This window comes from Microtus pennsylvanicus, chromosome 5 (assembly GCF_037038515.1).
Source record: "Microtus pennsylvanicus isolate mMicPen1 chromosome 5, mMicPen1.hap1, whole genome shotgun sequence".
Classification (NCBI taxonomy): Eukaryota; Metazoa; Chordata; class Mammalia; order Rodentia; family Cricetidae; genus Microtus; species Microtus pennsylvanicus.
This window is the reverse complement of record NC_134583.1, coordinates 117,945,938-117,969,069: the sequence shown is the minus strand read 5'-3', so window position 1 is coordinate 117,969,069 and position 23,132 is coordinate 117,945,938. Positions and strand designations below refer to the sequence as shown.

The following is a 23,132-nucleotide window of genomic DNA, read 5'->3' as shown; positions in this document are numbered from 1 at the left end:
CAGAAAAGCAAAAGAAACAAGCAAGCAAAAAAAAAAGCATCATACAAATCATGTTTTCTGAAAATAATGCAATGTAGGCAAAAAGCAACAAGAGTTAACTTTTAAAAGTAATATGCCAGCCGAGCAGTGGTGCATGCCTTTAATCCCAGCACTTGGGAACTTGGGAGCCAGTTTGAGGCCAGCCTAGTATACAGAGTGAGTCCCAGGAGAAACCCTGTCTCAAAAAAAAAAAAATAAAAAGCCTACAACATAAATATCTAAAATATCCTTGAGTTAACAAGAAAATCATAAAGATTTAGGAAACAGATAAATAACAGTGAAAATATAACCAAGAAAGTTATGAAATATATCTATCTAAAGGAATATAGAAAATAACGTTTTTAAAATACTAAGGTATTTCAATTACATAATACAGCTTAAACAAAAAATGAATATATAAAACAATGAAATATGATTAAATAAACCTTGAAGCTGATTCTTGCATATATTATACATGTAAAACTATAGCAAAACTGACAAAAATAAAAACTAAGAAGAAGCAAAATTTAAACAAGATGGTACTTTATAATAATCAGAATGGCCCAAATCAGAAAGGTTGTGAAACACTAACAAAGTGAAAATTCACCCAGAAATTATGAAAAGCAATACAGCAGTAGGTAAAATATGGACACACACTGAAGAACTAAGTGTACAGCAATATGGGCAGGTCTTAAAAGTGAAAAAAATAAGTTATTGGAGGTAGCACACCCTACACATTAGCAGTTTTTAGACATTTAACCTCATAACCATTCTGAAATTTATGAAGGCCCCAAATAATACCTGCCCTTTACATGTACAGACACTGTGCCTACATGTTAAGTTTGTCTATGATGTGCATACCTGATGTCTGCAGAGGCCAAGGGGGCATCAGATCCCTTGTAATTGTGGGCTGTCAACTGGGTGCTGGAAATCTAGTCCCAGTCTCTGGAAGAGTGGTCAGTACTCTTAACTGCTGAATCATAACTTTAGCTCCCCATCCCAAGCCAATTTTTAATGATTGCATTAAACAATATTTAATACTTTAGAAACCAGAGCTGAAAACTTTATCTACAATATTCACTAGTCATAAAATCATGCCATACGTGTATACTCTGTAAAACTGTACTGTACACTGGTAATGAGAAAAAGATCCTATCACAGTGCTCCAAGATCTTCATGAAGGACAATCTCAAACTCAGAGATCCACCTGCTTCTGCCTCTGGTCCATTTTATTTTTTCAGATTTATTTTATTTATATCAATGTTTTGCTTGCTTGTATATGTCTCTACATCAAATGCAAGCCCAAAGAGATCAGGAGAGAGCATCAGATCCCCTGGAACTGGAGTTAGGGATATTTGTGAGCCACCTACTTCTCCAGTCCTGTTTCTATTTTCTCAATGTAATAGGGAGTAAGGTGAGAGGGAGGAGGTACTAAATAAAACTTGTTAAGAATAGAAGTAAAGCTATAAAATATTCACATTTTTAAGATGTTACAGGTGCTGGCAAGACAGCTCAGTGGGATAAAAGCCTTGAGTACCAAGTTGATTTCCAGAGTCTACATAAAAGGTGGAGAAAGTTGACTCCTGAAAGTTCACTGATCTCTGAACCAAAGAAAACATTTTTTTTTTAGAAGAAATAACAGTATAAAGGTTTTTACAACTTTTAGGCAACTCACCAAGTTGTGATTAATTCCATGCAGGACAACTCTACCTACTTTTATGACTGTTGAAAACAGTCATATTATTAGACAAAAACACCTGCAGGTCTTATTTAACCTAAAGGTCTCTTATTTGATCAAATGCTTTTTCAAAAAGTTTTTCTTCTTTTATTTCCATTATTCTAAAGTCCTTTCATTTGAATATAGACACATATAACGTTTTCCCAAAGGACAATCAATAAATATATGATCTGGGGCTTGAAAAGCAACTCTTCAGTTGGATGGTTATTGCTCTTCCAGAAAACCTGTTTATTTCTCAGTACAAATGCCAGAAGGTTCAAAGATCTAATAACAACCACACACACACACACAAATTTTAAAAAAGAAAGTAAATACACAGCTTGTTGAACATGTCCTCCTAGGCAGGGTATACACAAGATTTCTTGTTCACTGTCTTATAAACCTTCCACCCAGAGCCTAGATTGTTTTCTTTGAGGCTGGTATGATCCCTTACTTTGGCTAAGTTTCTTACACACTGAGGTCTTTTCTTCACTCTAGTTGTATCTGCACTCTATTTCTATAAATTCTCTTGGTTTTTCCTTTTGATTCCTATTCTTGCTTTGAACAATGTTATCTTTCCCAAAATCTGGGTTTTTATCAAGACCTTACAATGCCTTTGAGCTTTGCTGAAATTGTTATATGACGGTCCTTATAAAAGAATTAAGTCAGGTCAGCCAATACCATTGAATCCCAGTATCAGTTAAGCCTTGTTATTATTTTAACTAAATTACTAGTTTCCTGGCAAAATAATGTGATGAGATAATATTACAATAAACTTTTATTTGGTAAGTCATCTTACGGACTCAAAAATCAAACAATTTACTTCGGCAACAGAAAGTACAATTTCAATCAATCTCCCCCATCAAAACCCTGCTCCATAACTGAAGTCCAAATCCCATGAATTACATAACTAAAGGGGTTGGGGGAGACACTAAACTTCCACAGGAAGACTGTATAAACTTGTCAACAGTTAAGTACATATTAGACAATATTCAAAGACCATACTCAAAAGTACAACCCAGTCCCAAAAACTACCTAAAAAATCTAAATTTAATAGGAAATTTGTACTTAATAAATCTCAGAAAATTAGAACTTCAAGTATGTAACAATACTAGTTACATTATATAAACTTATAAAATCCAAAGCCAGTAGGCAAGTTACCAGGATGGATGTAAAAGTTTTTAAAAACCATTTAGCGCTGCTTTAAAACAAACATTCTGCACTGGAATCTTCAGAATTTTCGAGTATCTTGAATATCCCTGTTTTCTCTTTAATGGGTCTTGAGGCCTTCATTTGATCTAAGAGAGAAATATTAGGACGCATACATTTTTAAAGACATAATAAAATTTTTTAAAAATCGTAAGAACTCTCTAATATGATGCTGAAACATAAGTCCTCTCTCCAAAATATAAAAAATCCATAGAAATGTGGGATATTCTTGCTTTTACCCATAGAGCTCCCTGTAACACTGTCTTTATTACAGCTTCAAACAGCACAGAGGAAACAATATGAAGCCTCATTTTGCTGGTCTAAATCTATATATACAAAGTTATATAAACAAAACTTATTTGGTTATTTTCTCAATTTTTTAAATTTTATTTTTACTTTACTTTCAGTGGTGTTTTGCCTGCATGTGTGTCTGTATAAGGGTGTCAAATCTTGGAGTTACAGATAGGTGTTAGCTGCCATGTGGGTGCTGGGAACCCAACTTGCTTCCTCTAAGTGCTATGCCACCTCTCCAGCTCCATTAGTAATGGAGCTGGAGACAATCATGCTTAGTTTGAAAGCTGAAAAAGAGGGCTAGAGAAATGCTTAGCTCTTGCAGAGTTTTAACACATACATGTCATTTCACAATCATCCATAACTCCAATTCCAAGATATGACACCCTTTTCTGACCTCTACAGGAACCAGGGATGTACCTGCCACAGACACACAAGCAGGCAAAACACTCATAAAAATAAAATTAAAAAAACAAAACTTTTTTTTAAATCAGAGAAGGAAAATACCATGAAAAACTACTTCCATCTTAGAACCAGAACAAATTTGTATCATGTTTCACAGAATTGTTTAGCATTAATATAACAAAAATATTTTTCATAGTGAGCTCTATGTGTGCTACACACACACAAACATCCCTCAATGTATATATATCTCTGTGTGTACAAACCTAAGAACAAAGTCAGGAGGATACCAGGTGTCCTTTCTATCATTCTTCCCTTTATTCCCGAGACAAGGTCTATCACTGAATCTGGAACTAGTGGGAATCCAACAAGCCTGAACAATGCTCCATCCTTGCCCCTGACCTCTCATAATGAAGGTTACAGGCGCATGTATGCTGTGGGAAATGCTTTTGTATACTGTAAACTGTAAAGATTTGTCACTCATATTGGTTTAATAAAATGCTGATTGGCCAGTAGCCAGGCGGGAAGTATAAGCAAGGCAAGCAGACTAGGAGAATTCTGGGAAGAGGAAAGGCTCAGACAGTCACCAGCCAGATGCAGAGGAAGCAAAATGAGAATGCTGCACTGAGGGGAGGTACAAGCCACATGGCTAAACACAGTCAAGAACTATGGGTTAATTTAAGTTTTAAAAGCTAGTCAAGAATTCACAAGAATTGTTTTTTTTTTTTTAAAAAAAGAAACAAAGAAAAACTATGGTGGTATATTATTTGTGTTTTAGTAAATAAAGCTTGCCTGAAGATCAGAATGCAAAGTAGCCACACTAGTCAGGCATACAGACCACACAGTGGTGGCACACCCCTTTAATCCCAGCAGCCACACTAGTTAGTCACAGAGGCTGGGTGGTGGTGGTGGACGCCCTTAATCCCAGCACTAGAGAGGTATATAAAATGGAGGTGACAGAGCTCACGCTCAGTCAGTCTCAGTCTGAGTATTCATGTAGGCAGAATCACCCATTTCAATCTGTGGCTGAGATAAGAGCCACTTTGCTTTTCTGATCTTTAGCTTGAACTCCAGTATCTGTCTCTGGGCTTTTATTATTCAAGCTACAAAAGCCTTTCAGGCTAGAGAGATGGCTCAGTGGTTAAGTATGTTCTTCCAGGACCCTGGCTCAATTCCCAACACTCACATGGTGGCTCACAACTGCCTATAAATCCAGTTCCAGGGAATCCAAGACCCTTTTCTGCCCCTTGGGGATACCAAGCATGCAAGTAGTGCACAGAAGCACACATAGGAAAAATATATATACAAGTAAAATAAAATATTTAAAGATCTTTATTATGAGAGGGGACAGATCAGTTTAATATGTAGAAGTACTCATGGTTATAATTTCAAGACAGATGTTTGATTTTTAAGTCTTTAACAAAAGAGAAACAGCAAGGAACAGGACTTACTAAATGTTAATGTGGGAAATCTGAACAGAGACACAGAGAGAATACGCAGAGTTGAAGGAGACTGCACATGTGTTGCTTTTATTGGTTAATGAATAAACTGCTTTGGACCTATAGGAGGGCAGAACAGAGGTAGGTGGGGGAAAACTAAACTGAATGCTAGGAGAAAGGCGGGGTCAAGAGATGTCATGTATCTGCCACTGGGAGCAGGCAAGCCTGAACCTTGCTGGTAAGTCACAGCCACATGGCAATACACAGATTAATAGAAATGGGTTAAATTAAGATGTAAGAGCTAATAGAACAAGAAGCTAGAGCTAATAGGCCCAGCAGTGATTTAATTAATACAATTTCTGTGTGGTTACTTTGGGAGTCTGGGCAGCTAGGAACAAACAAGTGGCCTCCCTACAACAGAAGAGGTCATGTAGTTGCCCAAGGAGTAACATGCTATACTGGTAAACCACAGCCTCATGGCAATACACAGATTAATAGAAAAGGGTTAATTTAAGATGTAAGAGCTAGCTAGGAATACGCCTGAGCCATTGGCCAAACAGTGTTGTAAATAATGTAGTTTCTGTGTGATTTTTTTGGGTCTGGGAAGCTGGGAAATGAAAGCACAGTCTCTGTCTATAAAATGTTGTGAACAATTATGGCTGAACGTACTACACAAAGGCTTCATTACACTATTTTCTGTATGTTTTAAAGTTTTCATTACGAAAAAGACCAATACTCACCTATGAGATCACTTCGATCTAATAACAATTCTAGGTCTTCATCACTAATGACCTTCTCTCTTGATCCTTTTACTTCCCTATAAAAACAAGATCCAAATATTATCAGACTATACTCAGAACTATGCATTACATTTTTCTAAATTAAGAAATGCTGGAGGAGCTGGAGAAATGGGTTAGAGGTTAAGAGCACTGACTGATCTTCCAGAGATCCTAAGTTCAATTCCCAACAACCACATGGTGGCTCACATCATACATGCAAGTAGAACACTTATCTACATGATATATAAATAAATCTTAAAAAGGGTAGGGGTGGAACAAGAAATGTTGCAGATTAGACAGGTAACTCAGGGGTTAAGAGTACTGAATGATCTTCCAGAGGACCTGTGTACCATTCACAGCACCCACCATGTAGCTAATAACTGTCAACATTTAACTCTAGTTCCAGGGGATCCAATGCCCTCTTCTTGCTTCTGTGTATGCACATACTGTAGATATACATTCAAGAAAAACATCTGTATAGATTAAATAAAAAGTTAAAAAATTTGGGGCCAACACAATGACTTAGTGGGTGAAGGTGCTTGCCACCAAACCTGATGACCTAAGCTTAATCCCCAAGATCCAAATTGCAGAAGAAGAGAACCAAGTTGTGCTTTGACCTCCACACAGGCCCACTGGCAAAAGAATTCTCATTCTCTCCTTCCCTATACACCTAGCTATATATATTATAAAATTTAGAGAAAACTTACCTTTCATAATCTCTAGATTTTAATAATTCCATTAATTCCTTAGGATCTAAGAAATTCTTAGATTGACTTAACCCAGACTGACCACCTTTGAAATGATCTAGAAAGGGAAATAAAATCAAAACAAACAAATCAACAAATTCATACTATAAATTTCTTTGAAAGCTACAATCTATTACAAACCAGGAACGAGGCTTACAATTTGAAAGAAAATTTAACATTTACGAATTATGTTTTGTGCCATTTCATTCACGGACCGATAACTTTCAAAAGATTTTTTTTTTCAGACTGTCATAAAAGAAGAAAAATGAAAACCCCTTAGTTCTTGCTGGAAGTATACATTTTTTTTTGGAAATTTAGAAAAGGTTTGATATTTACAAACAGATAAACACAGCCCCTCTATAAAAACAACATATAAACAATGATTCAAACAGCTTATTCATAATAAACACAATCTGAGAGTATTTCAAATGTCCATCAACAAGTAAATGAACTACTGAGTTTAATAAAATTGCTCTAATATATAACATATAGATGAATCTCAAAATATAACAAAAACAGAAAAACAGCACAGCTAAACAGTGGAAAACTATTTATTTTGTCACACTGTGACCAAAACCAAAACAGTGTGTGTCAAAGAAGCACGGGGAATGACTGAAAAGGATACAATGGACTTTCTGGAGTTGTATGTTTGTCACAATCATTAAATTGCACACTTAACATTTATGTATTTTATCATATGTATATACTGCATTTCAATAAGTCTGTATTTTTATATTCCTTAATATTTTAAAATTAGTATCTTCAAATACTACAGACTTAAGAATACATAATCATAGATAAAATTTATGTAAACTAAAACTAGGTTCAACATTTAATTAATTATAATTTTATCGGATTTCTTAACACAAGTTAAAAATTTTTGAAAGACAAGGCTCATTTTACTCACTCTGAAATTTTTAACTACAACCTAAATTTTCTACCAAGTCAAATTAATTTTATCTCAAATCTAACCTGCTTTTCCATCAAAACCAGGTATGAGGGCCAACAAGTTTGATGATCTGAATTAAATGCCTGAAACCCATGTAAAGGTAGGACAGAAACAATTCTAAAATTATCCTCTGACCAATATACTTGTGAGTGCATACACCCATATACATACAACTATACATAAACACAAAATAATAAAGACTATGAAGTTAAAAAATAGCAATGAGCCAGAATGTGGAGACAGAAAACTATTATAAAAAATTGAAATCCTAAGCTCAATTTTTCCTTAGGTATCCACTGTACTACTTAAAAATAGAACTATCCTTGGACAGACAGTGGTGGTACACACCTTTAATCTTTCCTAGCACTTGAGAGGCAGAGGCAGGTAGATCTCTTAGTTTAAGCCTGGTACATATAAGTGAATTCCAGCACAGTCAGTCAGAGATACACAGAGAAACACTGTCTTGAAACACTCCAAAAAAAAAAAAAAGAAAAAAAAAGGTATCCCTAGAAACCTTGGGAAATAAGACATGAAGCTCCTCACTCATTTTCCCCTTCCAAAGAATCTATGCTACATTAAATGGAATTTGATATTACTATTATGAAATACCATTGGCATCTAATATTCATTATCTTGAAAGGTCTTAAGTTTTAAAGGTTTTGGTAAACAAATATTTTACCAGAAATATCTTAAGTTTTAAAGGTTTTGGTAAACAAATATTTTACCAGAAATATGCAAAGCATTATGTTAAGTTTTATATGACAGATTTGGGGACATTATATCAATGAACTCCCAAAGGTTCATTATTCTTGACCCTTTCCCTTAATAGTTATCTAATCCCTGAGTCTCTGTCTATGAACAGCAACTCAATGTACGCTGTCAGCAGCTCCAAATCCCCTATCGCACATTTAAATCCTGTGTCATCAAGCTGTATTAATTTTCTTTAGAAAGTAACAAAAATGGAAATACTTAACACAAAAAAAACATCACTTACATGTAATGTTACCTGTAATAGCACTTAGAGGGCTGGAGAGATGGCTCACGTTTAGAGCACTGTCTACTTTTACAGGGGACCTGGTTTCAGTTCCTAGCACCTACATAGAGGCTCACAACCATCTATACCTTCAGGTTCAGGTGAGTCAACACCCTTGTCTGGTATCTCTAAGCATTAATCTTGTACATGGGGGACAGACATACATGCAGGCAATATACATATACACAAAAATAAAAAAATAATTATAAACAAGTTAAAAATCATTTACTTTTATGGATGATAAGCTTCTCCAGTTTTCTCTTAGCAGCTGCTCTTTCCACAATTTTCTGATCAATAGTATTTGCAGTTACAAGGCGATATACAACAACTGGCTTTGTCTGACCAATCCTGTGACATCTATCTTGGGCCTGGAGATCAGACTGGGGATTCTTAAAGTTGAAAAGAAAGGTACAGTTAGCAGAATCATGTTAAAATTAACTTAAACTTGTGGGGCCAGCACTATGGGAGCAGAGGCAGGTGGATCTCTGAGTTCAAGGCCAGCCTGAGTGAGTTCCAGGACAGCCAGAGATACAGAAAATTTGTCTTAAAAAAACTTAACAGTCAAGTACATGATAAGAAACTTTGAAGTGATTTTTAGATGCACTTTAAATTCCAGAATGACTGCATCAGTTACCACTCATACAGAACAGGTGTACAAATTTCTATGTAAATGCTCCCACAGGTTACAGAGAGATGGCTCAATGGGGAAAACCTAACCACCTCAGTTTAATCCTCAGGTATAGTGGTATAGTATTTGTGTTTAAATAAATAAAGCTTGCCTGAAATCAGAAAGCAAAGCAGCCACAAGTCAGCTTTACAGGCCAGGGAGTGGTGGTGCGTTCTTTTAATCCCAGGACTTGGGAGGCAGAGCCAGAAGGAGCTCTGTGAATTCAAGGTCACCCTGGACTACGTAAGATTGAATCTGTCTAAAAGAGAAGCAGAGCTCAGTGTGTTGAACCCCAATATCTGTCTCTGGGACTTTATTATTCAGGCTACAGGATTCACATGGTGAACTAATTCCTGTATGTCGTCCTCTGATAGCTACTTGTCTTTCTCTCTCTTACTTACTGACTTACACACACACACACTGAATGTGTTTCAAAAAAAAACTTTTTTAAAGATTTATTTATTATGTATACAGTGTTCTGTCCGTCTGTATGCTTACTGGCAAGAAGAGGGCCCCAGATCTCATTACAGATGGCTGTGATCCACCATGTGGTTACTGGGAATTGAACTCAGGACCTCTGGAAGAGCAGTCAGTGCTCTTAACCTCTGAGCCATCTCTCCAGCCCTCAAAATTATTTAATACTCTGAAAGTATGTCATTTTTATAGGCAGAAAACTTGATGAAAAATTCCTACCTGCAAATAGGCATTTAAATACAATTGTAATATATGTAATAAAGGATGAAAATTTCAGCACAGAAATATAGTCAGCATATTGCTATACTTCTTACCCAATCACTGTCATAAATGATAACCGTATCCGCCGCTGTCAAATTAATGCCTAAACCACCAGCTCGTGTACTCACTAAGAAAAGAAAAACATCTGGATCCATGTTGAAACTGTATATCTAAAAGCAAAAGGAACATAAACATAAGCCATTAAAATAAAAAAAAAAACTTTAAAACTGACGGGTGGAAAGCATTAATTTTAAATATCACTGTCTTTTTCAACAAAACTAGGAAACAATTATAATAGCTAATAAAACCTCTGCATGTTTAAACTTTACTTTTCAAGCACTTATACTATGCATGATATTTTTATTTTGTTAAAGCTATATGTCATACTCAGTAACAAAAGAAGTAAAAACAGTGAAAAAGATGGCTCAGCCAGTAAAGTACCTACCTGCAAGATGATTTGAGTTCAGATCCCTGGCACCTATGAAAATGTCACTAGCGACAGAGCTGGTGAAAGAAACTTAAATGGCAGACAGGCTGTAGCTCACCAGCCTGAGAGCCTAGCTAATTAATGAGCTCTATGCTCAATTGTTGTCTTGGTGCATGCATATGTGCAAACCCACACAACCAACATATACATAAAACAACACAAATAATGGAAACAGTATAAGAAATGAGATGGATAGTATGGAAAAAAATTTTGCTCATGTCACTCAAAAACAACATTACATACTTTGCTTCATGTTAAGTAACTCTTATCCTAAACCATATAAAAGTCAACGAAGAATATATAATTTAAACGCACAAGGACAGATAGATAGTCATGCACGGTGGTTCACACTTATAATTACAGCAGTCGGAAGGCTAAGTAAGGCTAAGTGCTCCAATATGAGCCACACTCTAGTTCAAAGCTGGCCAGGACCAAACACTGCAATTATGTCACACAAAACATTGCCCAGCAAAAAGGCTCCAGGGTAAAAGGCTCTTGTCTCCAAACTTGACAACAAGAGGTCAATCCCTGTTACCCACATGACAGAAAACACAAAGAAATGCTTTAAAAATAGAGGTTGGAGATAGTGTAGTGAGTAAGAATGCTTATTTCTCTCCCAATGGCTGGAATTCAGGTCCCGGAGCTTATATAACCTCTTCTAGGATTCACAGGCACCAAATCTTAAAAAAAAAAAAAAAAAAAACCTAGCCAGGCATTACCAGCTCATGCCTTTAATCTAAGCACTCGGGTGCCCAAGGCAGGTGACTCTGAGTTTGAGACCAGTCTGGTCTACAGAGTTTCAGGATAGCCAGAGCTACACATAGAAACCAACAAACGACAACAACAAGAATAAGGGAATGCTGAATAGATGCAATGGACTGATGTATCTCAAATGATGAAAAGGAGCAATGGTTAATGGCAGGTTCTAGATGGAATAATAGTAGTCAACTAAGTCCTTCTAACTGCCACACACTTTAAAATTTTCATGCTAAAAGATGAAAAATGGGATGAAAATCAGAAAGCAATGCCTTATTATCTACAGTAGTGCTTAAGTAGGACATTATTATATCTAAGACTGTGCCAGAAGATTACATGTATGAGACTCAAAACTAAGATCTGTTAGTACTAAATGAAAATGCTTGTCTTTGATCCTATCACAGGGATTTTAGTCATATTAATTCAAAGATGACAACAGAAGTTACAAAGATAACTTCATGTGTATGGACTTACATTTTTTTCTCTTTCTGAATAAGACATGGACCCATCAAGTCTGCTAAATGTGAAGTTTCTAAGATGACAATAATCCATCAAGATGTCCAACATGCTTGTCATTTGTGAAAAAACCAGCACCTGAAATTTAAATACATCTTAATGTCTATACTGACTCATGAAAAACTAAATGGTTAAAATTCTTATCAGAAATACCCAACCTTGTGACCTCTTTTTTTAAGTTCTGGCAGCATTCGATCCAAAATTAAGAACTTCCCAGAATTTGTTACCAATTCTTCATCAATCTTAAAAGTAGACAAGAAAAAGAAAGAAAATTGTTACTATAATGACCAATCATTTGCCATTTTAATAGTTCACTTCTTTCTTAAAACATGGTCACCTTGACTAGCCTGACTCTCAGAAATTCATGTGCCTCTCTCTCAAGTGGTAGGTGAATTGGGATTAAAGGCATGTGCTATAACACCCTTATAACAGCCTTAATAGTTCAATTTTAATGACAAGTGACTATTTGGTCTTTTTAAACTGAAAGTTACTTTCCAAGAAAAAAAAAAGACTCTAAAGGGGGAAAATAAACAATAACTGACTAAATTATTAAAGTCTAATTGTGAACTTATCAATGAAATATAACACTTTGTATAGTCAGGTATGGTGGCACATGTCCGTAATCCAAGCACTTAGGGGACAGAAGCAGGAGGAATGAAATCCAAGGTTAGGCTCAGTTATATAGAAGAAGGCTTGAGGCTAGTCTCAGTTAAAAAATAAAAATTGGACAGAAATCCCAACAAGCCAGCCCTTCAATGTTACACACAAAGCTGTCCTGACTTTCCACAGGTGTGCTGTGGTATACACACAACACACATATACACACTAATGGTAATAAGTAATTTTTAAAGGAAATACTTTGTAGCTAGAGATCTCCCTTAGCAATTAAAAGGATATTTACTACTCTTCCAGTTCCCAGCACTTTCCAGGCTGTTCATAACCACCTATAATTCCAGTTTCAGGGTTCCGATCCCTTCTGGCCTCCTCAGGCACATGTGCACAAAGCCACCCACAAACACACAGGCATACACATATAACTACAATATAAACATAAGCCAGGCAAGGTGGTACATGCCTTGAATCCCAGCCCAGGCAAGCAAATACTAGTACAGAGCGAGTTCCCTGGCTACAAAGTTAAAACCCTATCTCAAAAAAGGCAAAAAAAAAAAAAAAAAATCAATAAATTAATGAAACAAAACAGCATAGTATTTAATCTATCAAAAAATGTTTTGCTTCAATATAAAAACACAGAAAATAAAAACTAAATTAAATGATATTTACCTTAAACTCTTGTGTGACTGGGTCTATAGGGTATTCAATCATATATGGATGATTGCAGCACTTACGAAGCAGCATCATTATATTCTGCAGCTTCAAATTAACTTCAGATTCTATAGGGATATTAACAGCCACAATACTCCTACCAAAAACACAGCATATAAGTATGACAAAGGTAAAAAATACAATTTAAATACCTAAATTTGTCTTTAAACACTTACCTTTCTCTGTTTACATCTGGCTGTATCTGACTTATTAGTTTTTCTAATTCACTAGGAAATTCATCTGTTTCCCTGTAATTTATTAATTTTCTACTTCGCCGTTTTGGTCTTCCAGTAGGACTTAGCTCAATTGTTTCCTTCTAAAGAGAATACATAAAAAGCCACCTGTTTAAAAACTGCTGAAGCTCTAAATATGAATAAAGTATGTTTTTATGTATACCTGATAATCATACACCCCACTGCAACTTTTACTACGGTATATGTACTATGGAAATTTCGAATACTCTCAAATCCTCTTGTTTACTGACACCTCTTTAGAAAAGGAAAAACAGTTGAAGGGAGTTCGCCTAGTCAATAAGCCTTTAGAAAAGTGATTCTCAAAGATCCTGTGGTTGCAAAATGAACTCCAAGAGTGGGGGTTGATAGGATGCAGGAGGATAATTGTGGTCAATGTACATGATATACTTGAATGAAAATGTCCTTATAAAACCCATTACTACATATAATAAATATGTCTCTCCAAGAACATTCTCTAGGTGATGATTAGTCTGACTTTTTGTCATCAAACCCACGCTACTGCACATTTAGATATGCACATTTTGAACAAGTACTTCCAATGATCACAAAACAAAACACAGATGATCACTTAAAGTGTAGGAGGACTGTAGTTAACATAAAGTACCTTCTACTTTGAGCCTATTGACCCACAAAGTCCTGAAAATAGGTGAGGAGACAAAAAACTGAAATCAGTCATGAAATTAAGTCACCTCATTTACAGTTACTTCAAAACAACTATTACCTCACAAGATCCAAACATGTTTGCAATCGTGCGGTTCACAATAGCTTTATAGAAGATCTCCTGTTTGTTTGAAAGTGGTGCATAAACAACTACTTCTCGCTTAGGAGGGACTTCAAGAGCAACATCAGACTTCAGTCTTCTCAGTAGAAATGGAGTTAAAATCTAAAATTTAAATATAAACAAATAAGTGAGCATTAATTATTGTTGTTCCCCAAACCAGAACACTGAGCCACCATAAACCCTTTCTTACTCTTGAATATCTCTCCTTGAGATTTCCTCTTCCTAAAGTATCTCCTTGAGATTTCCCCATACTAGACTAGCACTTGATAACTTATAAACACGTATATACTCAAAGACACCATTACAAGCTTACACAAATAGTTGACTATGGTTGCTTATGCCTTAAATCTAGCACTCCAGTGGCAGAAGCAGGAAGATTATGAGTCAGAGGCCAAGCTGATCTATAGAAAAACCTTGTCTCAGGGAGGAGAAAAAAAGTTTACACAAATATATGTAGAGAAAAAAATAATTACAACATATATGCCAGTAAGTTACTTGTAGCATACATTAGAAACCATTGTTGAGAAATGGGTTTTAAAACATATAATTCACAAAATAACTATAAGAAATCCAGACATTTGAGTATCTTTGGTATGGTAATGAGATTAATCCCAGGTTTATATAAACAAAACCAACTAGTTTAATTTAATTTTTTCAATTTAATTTTGGCAGATATATAAATTCTTCCTGGAGAACAACTGCCTGTTTTTATAGAGCCTATGTAATATGGTGGGGAAATGGCTCAATGGTAGAACGCTTATCTGGGACACACTACCAAAATAAAGGCAACAGGTGATATAAAATTTAGACCAAAGAGTCTGTTTGTAAAGACAAGCCCTTTAACCCAGAAATCTCTTCTATGAAAACAGAAAACAGGAAGAGATTTAAGAAAAGATATTTTAAGCTAATTTATAATACAGGAAAAATATTGATATAAAAACTATGTGTCTGCCCAACACTCAAGAAAAAAACAAGAAAAACTTATATAACATCCATCAAAACAAAGTCCCTGTCTATATAGTGAGGCCAGCCAGGGCTACATAACAAGATCCTGTCTTTAAATAAAATCAGTAAGAGATAAAATATAATGTGCCAAATATTCACACAGGAAAAACTTTAATCTCTTTTAAAGCATAGTAAAAATAACTTCTGTAATGAAAAACTGTTTAATTCACAAAATATACCTAAACAAATGCATATACAGTTGACAGGGGTATGGAAGAACAAACAACACAATAAACATACAGGTAAGGATGAGGACTTGGAAAGGATTTTTTTTAAAAAAATATTTATTTATTATGTATACAATATTCTGTCTGTGTGTATGTCTGCAGGCCAGAAGAGGGCACTAGACCTCATTACAGATGGTTGTGAGCCACCATGTGGTTGCCAAGAATTGAACTCAGGACCTTTGGAAGAGCAGGCAATGCTCTTAACCACTGAGCCATCTCTCCAGCCCCCGGAAAGGATTATTTTTATTTTCTACTGTTTCACCTTTTTTTAATGAGCATAAATAGAAAAATTAAAAAATTGAATAAAATTGTCAGAACACAATCAAAATGCTTCAAAAGCCTATGAGATCTTTGAAAGTTTGTCTAAAGTAAACGTAGGTATGATGGATGGTAGAATGGAATAAGACTTTCAGGAAGCATGAAACACAAGTGGATTAGACAATAACGATGAAAGGAAGTAAACCACATAAACATTATTGGCAAATATTGCATGAACCTACAAGTTTTTAATTGTCTAGCTGATAAATAAAATGGTAAACCAAAAAATGTAAATTTAGCTGATTATTTGAGTTTCTGCCATAAATCAATATGACAAGTCAAAGTAGGGGAAAGAAATTAAATTTAAGGTGACTCATTGTTCAAGTCTCTACTACAGGGGTTAAGACCCTAGAATTACTTATTTTTTAAGTATGAAGTGAGCAGAATAAGGAGGTTCGGCACCTGGTGAAGCATATGTAAAACGTTCTGTTCTCGCTCTTTAGCTATAATATCTTCAGCAGTTTCAGAAAGGCTAGTGATGTCAAACCAAGACTCAAAGCTAGAAAAAAAAATGATTACAAGTTAACCTAACACATGAATTCAATTATACTTACATGATACATATATATAGTTCCATATTTTTATTTTTTATTTATTTATTTATTTATTTATTTTGGTTTTTCGAGACAGGGTTTCTCTGTGGCTTTGGAGCCTGTCCTGGAACTAGCTCTGTAGACCAGGCTGGTCTCGAACTCACAGAGATCCGCCTGCCTCTGCCTCCCGAGTGCTGGGATTAAAGGCGTGCGCCACCATCGCCCGGCTAGTTCCATATTTTTAATTAATTCTTATTTATTTATAGTTTTTTTGCTTTTTGTTTTGTTAGTGTGTATGTATATGTTTGTTTGTTTTGAGATACACAGGGTCTCATTTAGCCCAGGCTGAACTCAAATTCACTATTTTGCCAATTTTGACCATGAACTCCTCCTGGTCTTAACTCCCCTGTCCCCAAATGTTGATATTTATTTTATTTTTGGTTTTTCGAGACAGGGTTTCTCTGTGTAACAACAGCCCTGGCTGTCCTGGACCTCACTTTGTAGACTAAGCTGGCCTCAAACTCATAGAGATCCACCTGCTTCTGCCTCCTGATTGCTGGGATTAAAAGTGTTCACCACTACACCCAGCTTCCAAATGCTGATATTATGGGCATATGCCACTATACACAGCATCAATCTCATATTGGCTTGTGTATTAAAGGCAATTTTTAAAATTCAATTAAAATCTTTACTCCATGAGAATTGTTCTGAAATCTGAAAGAAGACATTTTTTCTAAAAAAGATAATCATATACAAGTCAAATACAAATTATAGAATGAAAAGTTTCTTGTTCATTTGCTTTTGTCCTGCTAAGAATAGAAAACAGGGCTTCAAATATGCTAAACAAAACTTTTTCACTGAGCTACATCTCCAGTCCAAAGCACTTATTTTATGAAAACATTTAAGAATAGTTATGTATATAAGTGATGATGCTCTTTTTGAAAACCAAATCTGAATGGTATCTCTGTACAGGTATAAACCTAACATATGGCTGTTGTTACACATACATGTTAAGAGTGGGTGTGATGCTAAGACTGGAACAGAGGGCTTTCCATACCAACAACTTATATCCTAAGCCCTTGGGTTTTGGCTACATAGCTTAGGCCGGCTTTGAACTCTCAATCCTCCTTCCTCAGCAAAGGGATAGCAGGAATGCACTACCACACGTAGTTCAAAGTTTTTAAGTTCAATATAACTATAATATTAAGCTGAAAAGGGGATTGATTAGTTCTTCCACATGTTAAGAAGGGAGGAAATAGTTTAAAGAATGCAGATATTCATATAGTAGACCACGTATTCTCAAATATAGACAACTCGATGTATGGTTTTAAAATTAAGTTTTCAATTAGCACCTTGAAACTAATTCATAGATCTCTTAAATTTATCCTTTAAAAAATGTTTGCATAGTTACAATAAGAGCTTGGCATTATGTCAGAGTTGAACAATCAAACTTAAAATGCATTCTCAAGATAAAACACCAGATTTCTCATATTCAATTAGCTTTCTAATGCCAACATAAATATCACTCAATTATTTTGTCTGGTGTGGAAAGTCCCTTGTATGTTGTGTGTTGCTTTTATTGGTTAATGAATAAAGAAATGTGTTGGCCTGTGATAGAGCAGAGTAGAGGTAGTCAGTTTCTGTGTGATTATTTTGAGTCTGGACAGCCAGGAACAAGCAGCTTCCAACAAACAAACAGCTTCCTACAACATTTTGTTCTCAATCTTTCTGCTTTATTTCACTTTGGTTTTTCTTACTAATAGAATCTTTTTCTAATCTGAAGATAATTCTCTAGAAACTTTTGGAAAATATAATTTGAATTTCAAATATACCAACAAAAATATTAGGTTGAAACTGGGAATTTCAAAGTTTTCTCTGGTGCCAACTAGTCATATTTTTAACAACTTCTAACCAGACTTCCTTATATGAAATAAAGAACACAGCTAAACTCTTCATCTGACTGAGCTATCCTGTAAAATATCCATATAAAATGAAAGCATTTTAGAATTAAAAAGCTCATGTTTAACTAGTATTTTAATTAGGAAAAACATTTTAAGGTATTGTAAAATTATTTATTTGTGGAAGGGTTGTACACATGTTACACAACACAGGAAGGGAAACAGAAAAGCAAACATGCAAAAGTCACTGACTGCCTGGTACGGGCTTTCAGAACTGAATTCAGGCCTTCAGATTTAGTGGCCTTCACTTGCTGAGCCATCTTCGCAGTCCCTTAAGGGATTGTTTTGTTTCCTTTTAATCAACCTGAATGTTTTAAATCTTTATCTTCTCTCATATATATTCAAATATATATTCATATATATACAAATTGGCTAAAATATCATTTAAATTCAGCTACCAAAAAGAAAGGAATCAGTTTCAGCTAAGAACACAGATTTTTAAGGTCAAAAACCAAACAAACAAAAAACAGAAAACAAGTAACTACCTTACTTACCTTTTCAAGTCATCAAATACATCTGGTAACAAAAAGTTTAGCAATGACCAAAGTTCTGATAAATTGTTTTGCAAAGGAGTACCAGTCAAAAGAAGTTTGTTATCAGCATTGAACCGTTTTAACTCCCTGATTAGCCGGCACTTCATATTCTTAATCCTGTGTCCTTCATCTACTATTAAGTATTTCCAATAGCAATGCTAGAAAATGAATAGAAGAAATTTTAAGAATCATTCTCATAATTTTTGCTCAAAACACTTCTAAACGTAAGACTTCTTTTAAGGGACATTTATTGAACTCCATCAAATGTCATTTTACTATCTATTGGGATTATTCTTTTCTCCTGTTGTCATAATAATAATTAAATTCATAAACCCAGTGCCAATTATGTTCCTTCACTGAAAACCCCCTGATATCACTTGTTAATATTTTTATTCATTCTGAAATCAAAATCATGTTTAGCTTTCCCCTTGGTGCTTTGCCATGTGACATTAGAGTCCTGAAAAACTGGCATTAAAATATTAATAGATTAATGAAAGAAAAAAACCCTATTATTGGTTATATGTACTCCAGAATATGGTTTCATTACTTATTTATTTTTTACTTTTTATTTATTTTGTTTAATTGGGATATCTCTATGTATTCCTAGCTAGCCTGGATCTCAGAGATCACCTGTGTATGTGTATGCCTCCTGAGTGGCTAGTATTAAAGGTGTGAAACACCAGACCAGCTTGCTCCAAAATCTCAAAGCAGTTTTGAAACTTTCATTTTGAGACCTACATAATAAGACTGATAATCTTTTTTTGTTATTTTCTGTTTTTTTTTGTTTTTTTTAAACCACTAAGAAATGGCTTAGTGGTTAAAAGCACTTGTTGCAGCCAGGTGGTGGTGAAGCACGCCTGCCTTTAATCCCAGCCTTCTGGAGGCACAGAAATGAGGATCCGTGAGTTCAAGACCAGCCTGGTCTACAGAGTGAGTTCCAGGACAGCCAGGGATATACAGAGACATCGTCTTGAACCCCCGTCCCCCCAAAAAAAGCCAGACGGTGGTGGTGCATGCCTTTAATATCAGCACTCAAGAGGCAGAGGCAGGTGGGTCTGAGTTCAAGACCAGCCTGGTCTACAGAGTGCCAGGACAGGCTCCAAAGCTACACAGAGAAACCCTGTCTCGAAAAATAGAAAAAGAAAAGAAAGAAAAACAAGTATAACAACAAAAAAGAAAACCACTTCTTACTCTGCCAGAGGATCTGGGTTGTGCACCCACATTGAGGCTCACCGTCTGTTACCCAAAACCTAGGGGATTCAATGATCTCTTCTGACCTCAGAGGGCACCAGGTACACATACATTCAGGCATAACACCCATCACATCAAATAAAAAAACTTTTTTGGCCGGGCGGTGGTGGCGCACGCCTTTAATCCCAGCACTCGGGAGGCAGAGGCAGGCAGATCTCTGTGAGTTCGAGACCAGCCTGGTCTACAAGAGCTAGTTCCAGGACAGGCTCCAAAACCACAGAGAAACCCTGTCTCAAAAAACCAAAAAAAAAAAAAAAAACAAAAAGCTTTTTTGTCTTAAAGAAAGATTAGCAACTTGGATAAAAAAATATGAAATGAGGTACATTTAAACTTTATACAGTTAATTCCCAACAGAATTTAAAAAAAAAGTATTACCGCTTTTTAAATATAACAACTAAAGGGGCTTACTTTTCTGGTAACATAAAAAGCCAAATAATCTGAATAATCTCCCACTACAAAACTTGTATTTAAAAGTGCAACATAAAACACAAAACATGAAATAAGTGAAAGACAAGAGAAAAACCAAAAAGGGAAATGAGATGAAACCTACTAGTAAGTAAGCACTGATAACTTTGCAGTCATCAACACCAACCTCAGTTCCACTACCAACAAAAGCTAAAACCTTAGCAACAGTTCAGTGGCTCAGTGGGAAAGAAAGACTTTCACAACTAGCAATAGGAACTGACAAGGAAGCTTCACTGTCAATATAGGCAAGGTGAAGAAAATATAAATCATGAGTCTTCAGGTTACATATTTAAGTAAGAATCAAGTTACAAAGGAGAATGTATGGTCTGATTTATGTATAAATTATATCTGTTACCTCAATAGTAGTTACTTAGGTCGAAGAATTCTCATGTAGAATTACAAGCACTCCATATTACTTGAAGTGAGCTCTCACTATGTAGTGCTGGCCTGGAACTAGCTATGTGGACCAGGTTGGCATACCTATGCCTGCCAAGCACAGGGATTAAAGGAATGCACCACCACGCCTACCCATACATTGGTTTCTTATATGTTTACTGTAAAGAAATAGCTTTTAGAATTTGTGTGTGTGTATGTGTCCCCTTGAAGATAGGGTGTAACTCTGTGATGCAGGCTAGTCGCAAGTCAAAGTAATCCTCCTGCCTCTGCATTATGAGTACTAAGATTACAATCATGACACCAGATGCTATTGTTAATTTTTAACAGTACACATTTTTATAACTATAGAGCTATGGCTACTGCCAAATCACATTCAACAATATCACATACAAAAATGGAACATTTGATAAACACTGTCTGTGGGTGTGTTAGCTATTACTACTCTTCTATGAGTTGTGTGTTTTGATGTAATATTTTAGCCACTATCTATGCTACTTTCTTTGCTTCATGTAAAAAAAAAAAAGCTAAGGATTTGGGCAGTGGTGGCACATGCCTTTAATCTCAGCATGCTGGAGGCAGAGGTTAGTTAATCTTTGCGTTTGAGGCCAGCTACATCTGCACAGTGACTTTCAGAACAGCTAGGGACATGAAGAAGCCCCATCTTTTTTTTAAAAAAAAAAAAGAAAGAAAGTGCTAAGGGAACTCCCTCAGGCTCAGAAATACAAAGCAGTAACAACTACATGTAATTCAGCTGGAGTAGTGATACATGTAATTCAGCTGGAGTAGTGAGAGAAAAAAGCAATTAACTACATGTAAAAATAACGATTTCTAGTCATAGTTGAATAAAACTGAACCAATAAATCACACACAACTACTAGTTCTCAAATTGATCTATAACATATTTACAGATCAGATCCATGTATATATGTATGGCTGATTGTAATACTTTAATACGGCCAGTTTAAAATGTCAAGAGTCTCTAATTCTAACAGACAACAACTTTCAACACAATCTTTCTATAAAGGCTCTAGCTTCTAAAGGAAATACAAAGTACTTTACTTCAACCACAATGAAACAAGTGTTAATGGATGGCAAGAGCATGAATTTAAAAATCTGAGTCATGAACTACAGCCATCTATCTGTACCTGTAAAGCATTCTGGTCTCTCATGGCTATTTCAAATGATGTGATTACCACGGGATGAATCTGCAGTGTCCCTTGTCTTTTGTGGATATTCTTTACCAATTTTCGACGTTCCTGCCGGGTTCCATGATACAACATAGTAGGAATCTATAAGATTATATTAATTCAGAACAAAATATGAGTTGAAAAATAAACAAATGACTTTCTAGAAGATAATTTTAAGTTCTATTTCCCTATGACAAAATAAGTCAACTTAATAAATCATTTGGCTAACATAAGAGAAAATGGGGGGAAAAAAGCACCCCTAAACCCACAAAAACAAAACGGTTTATGAGACAGATGAGTAAGTCAATTCTGGAACATATTCTTCTCAAGTATTCTCAAGGCAAGGACATAGACAAGATAGCATGTGTCTGCAGTACTTGTGCTTAAAAGCAAGCACTTATAAACAAGCTAGGTGCTGGTGGTTAATCCCAGCACTTGGGAGGCAGAGGCTGGCAGATCTCTGTGAGTTCAAGGTCAGTCTGGTCTACAAGAGCTAGTTACTTCCAGGACAGGCTCCAAAGCTACAGTGAATCCCTGTCTCAAAAAACAAACAAACAAAAAAAACCAAACAAACAAAAACAATCACTTATAAACAAGTGCAAAAACAAGTCTTTTGCAATCCAGAACTCACTATTTAAGGAACTGATACATACAAAAATGAGTATCATTGGAGGGAGTGGGGAGATAACATGCATTTGGGTTTAAAAAAATGCCTGGAAGAATAAACATAAGGAAACTGGAGAAACAATTTAGCAGTTACAGTACTTGCTGCTCTTCCAGGACATGGCTTCCATCCCCAATTCCCACATTATGGCACACAAGTCTTTAATTCCAGTTCCAGGGGATTTGGTGCCCTATACTGGCACAAGACATGCATGTGGTATACATTTGAAAATAATTTTAAAAATAAAAGGAATAGTAGGGCACACCTTTATTCCCAGCGCTCAGGAGGCAGAGGCAGGTGGATCTCTGTGAGTTTGATGCCAGCCTGGTTTACAGAGCTAGTTCCAGGACAGCACAGCTAGGGCTGTTACACAGGGAAACCCTGTCTTGAAAAACCATAAAGAAAAAGAAAAAAAATAACAAATAAAAAGAATAAACATGATATGCTGAGCAGTCAAGAGGCTGAGGAAGCAAGACTGCAGTAAATCATTGAG

At 35.6% G+C, this 23,132-nt stretch overlaps 1 protein-coding gene across 1 annotated transcript in view; it reads right to left on the bottom strand.

The window, feature by feature from the left end:
* Positions 1-2,497: 2,497 nt before the first annotated feature.
* Hells (helicase, lymphoid specific) overlaps positions 2,498-23,132 on the bottom strand; it is a 34,964-nt gene continuing 14,329 nt past the window's right edge. Inside the window, exons 10-22 of the mRNA XM_075973967.1 lie at positions 21,934-22,077; positions 18,638-18,834; positions 16,055-16,151; positions 14,043-14,204; positions 13,244-13,383; positions 13,026-13,164; positions 11,903-11,986; positions 11,703-11,822; positions 10,039-10,155; positions 8,813-8,972; positions 6,563-6,659; positions 5,817-5,893; positions 2,498-3,033 (exon numbers count right to left, since the gene is read on the bottom strand). Coding sequence (XP_075830082.1) covers positions 2,939-3,033; positions 5,817-5,893; positions 6,563-6,659; positions 8,813-8,972; positions 10,039-10,155; positions 11,703-11,822; positions 11,903-11,986; positions 13,026-13,164; positions 13,244-13,383; positions 14,043-14,204; positions 16,055-16,151; positions 18,638-18,834; positions 21,934-22,077 — 1,629 coding nt within the window. The 3' untranslated portion in view covers positions 2,498-2,938. The remainder of the gene's footprint in view (positions 3,034-5,816; positions 5,894-6,562; positions 6,660-8,812; positions 8,973-10,038; positions 10,156-11,702; positions 11,823-11,902; positions 11,987-13,025; positions 13,165-13,243; positions 13,384-14,042; positions 14,205-16,054; positions 16,152-18,637; positions 18,835-21,933; positions 22,078-23,132) is intronic.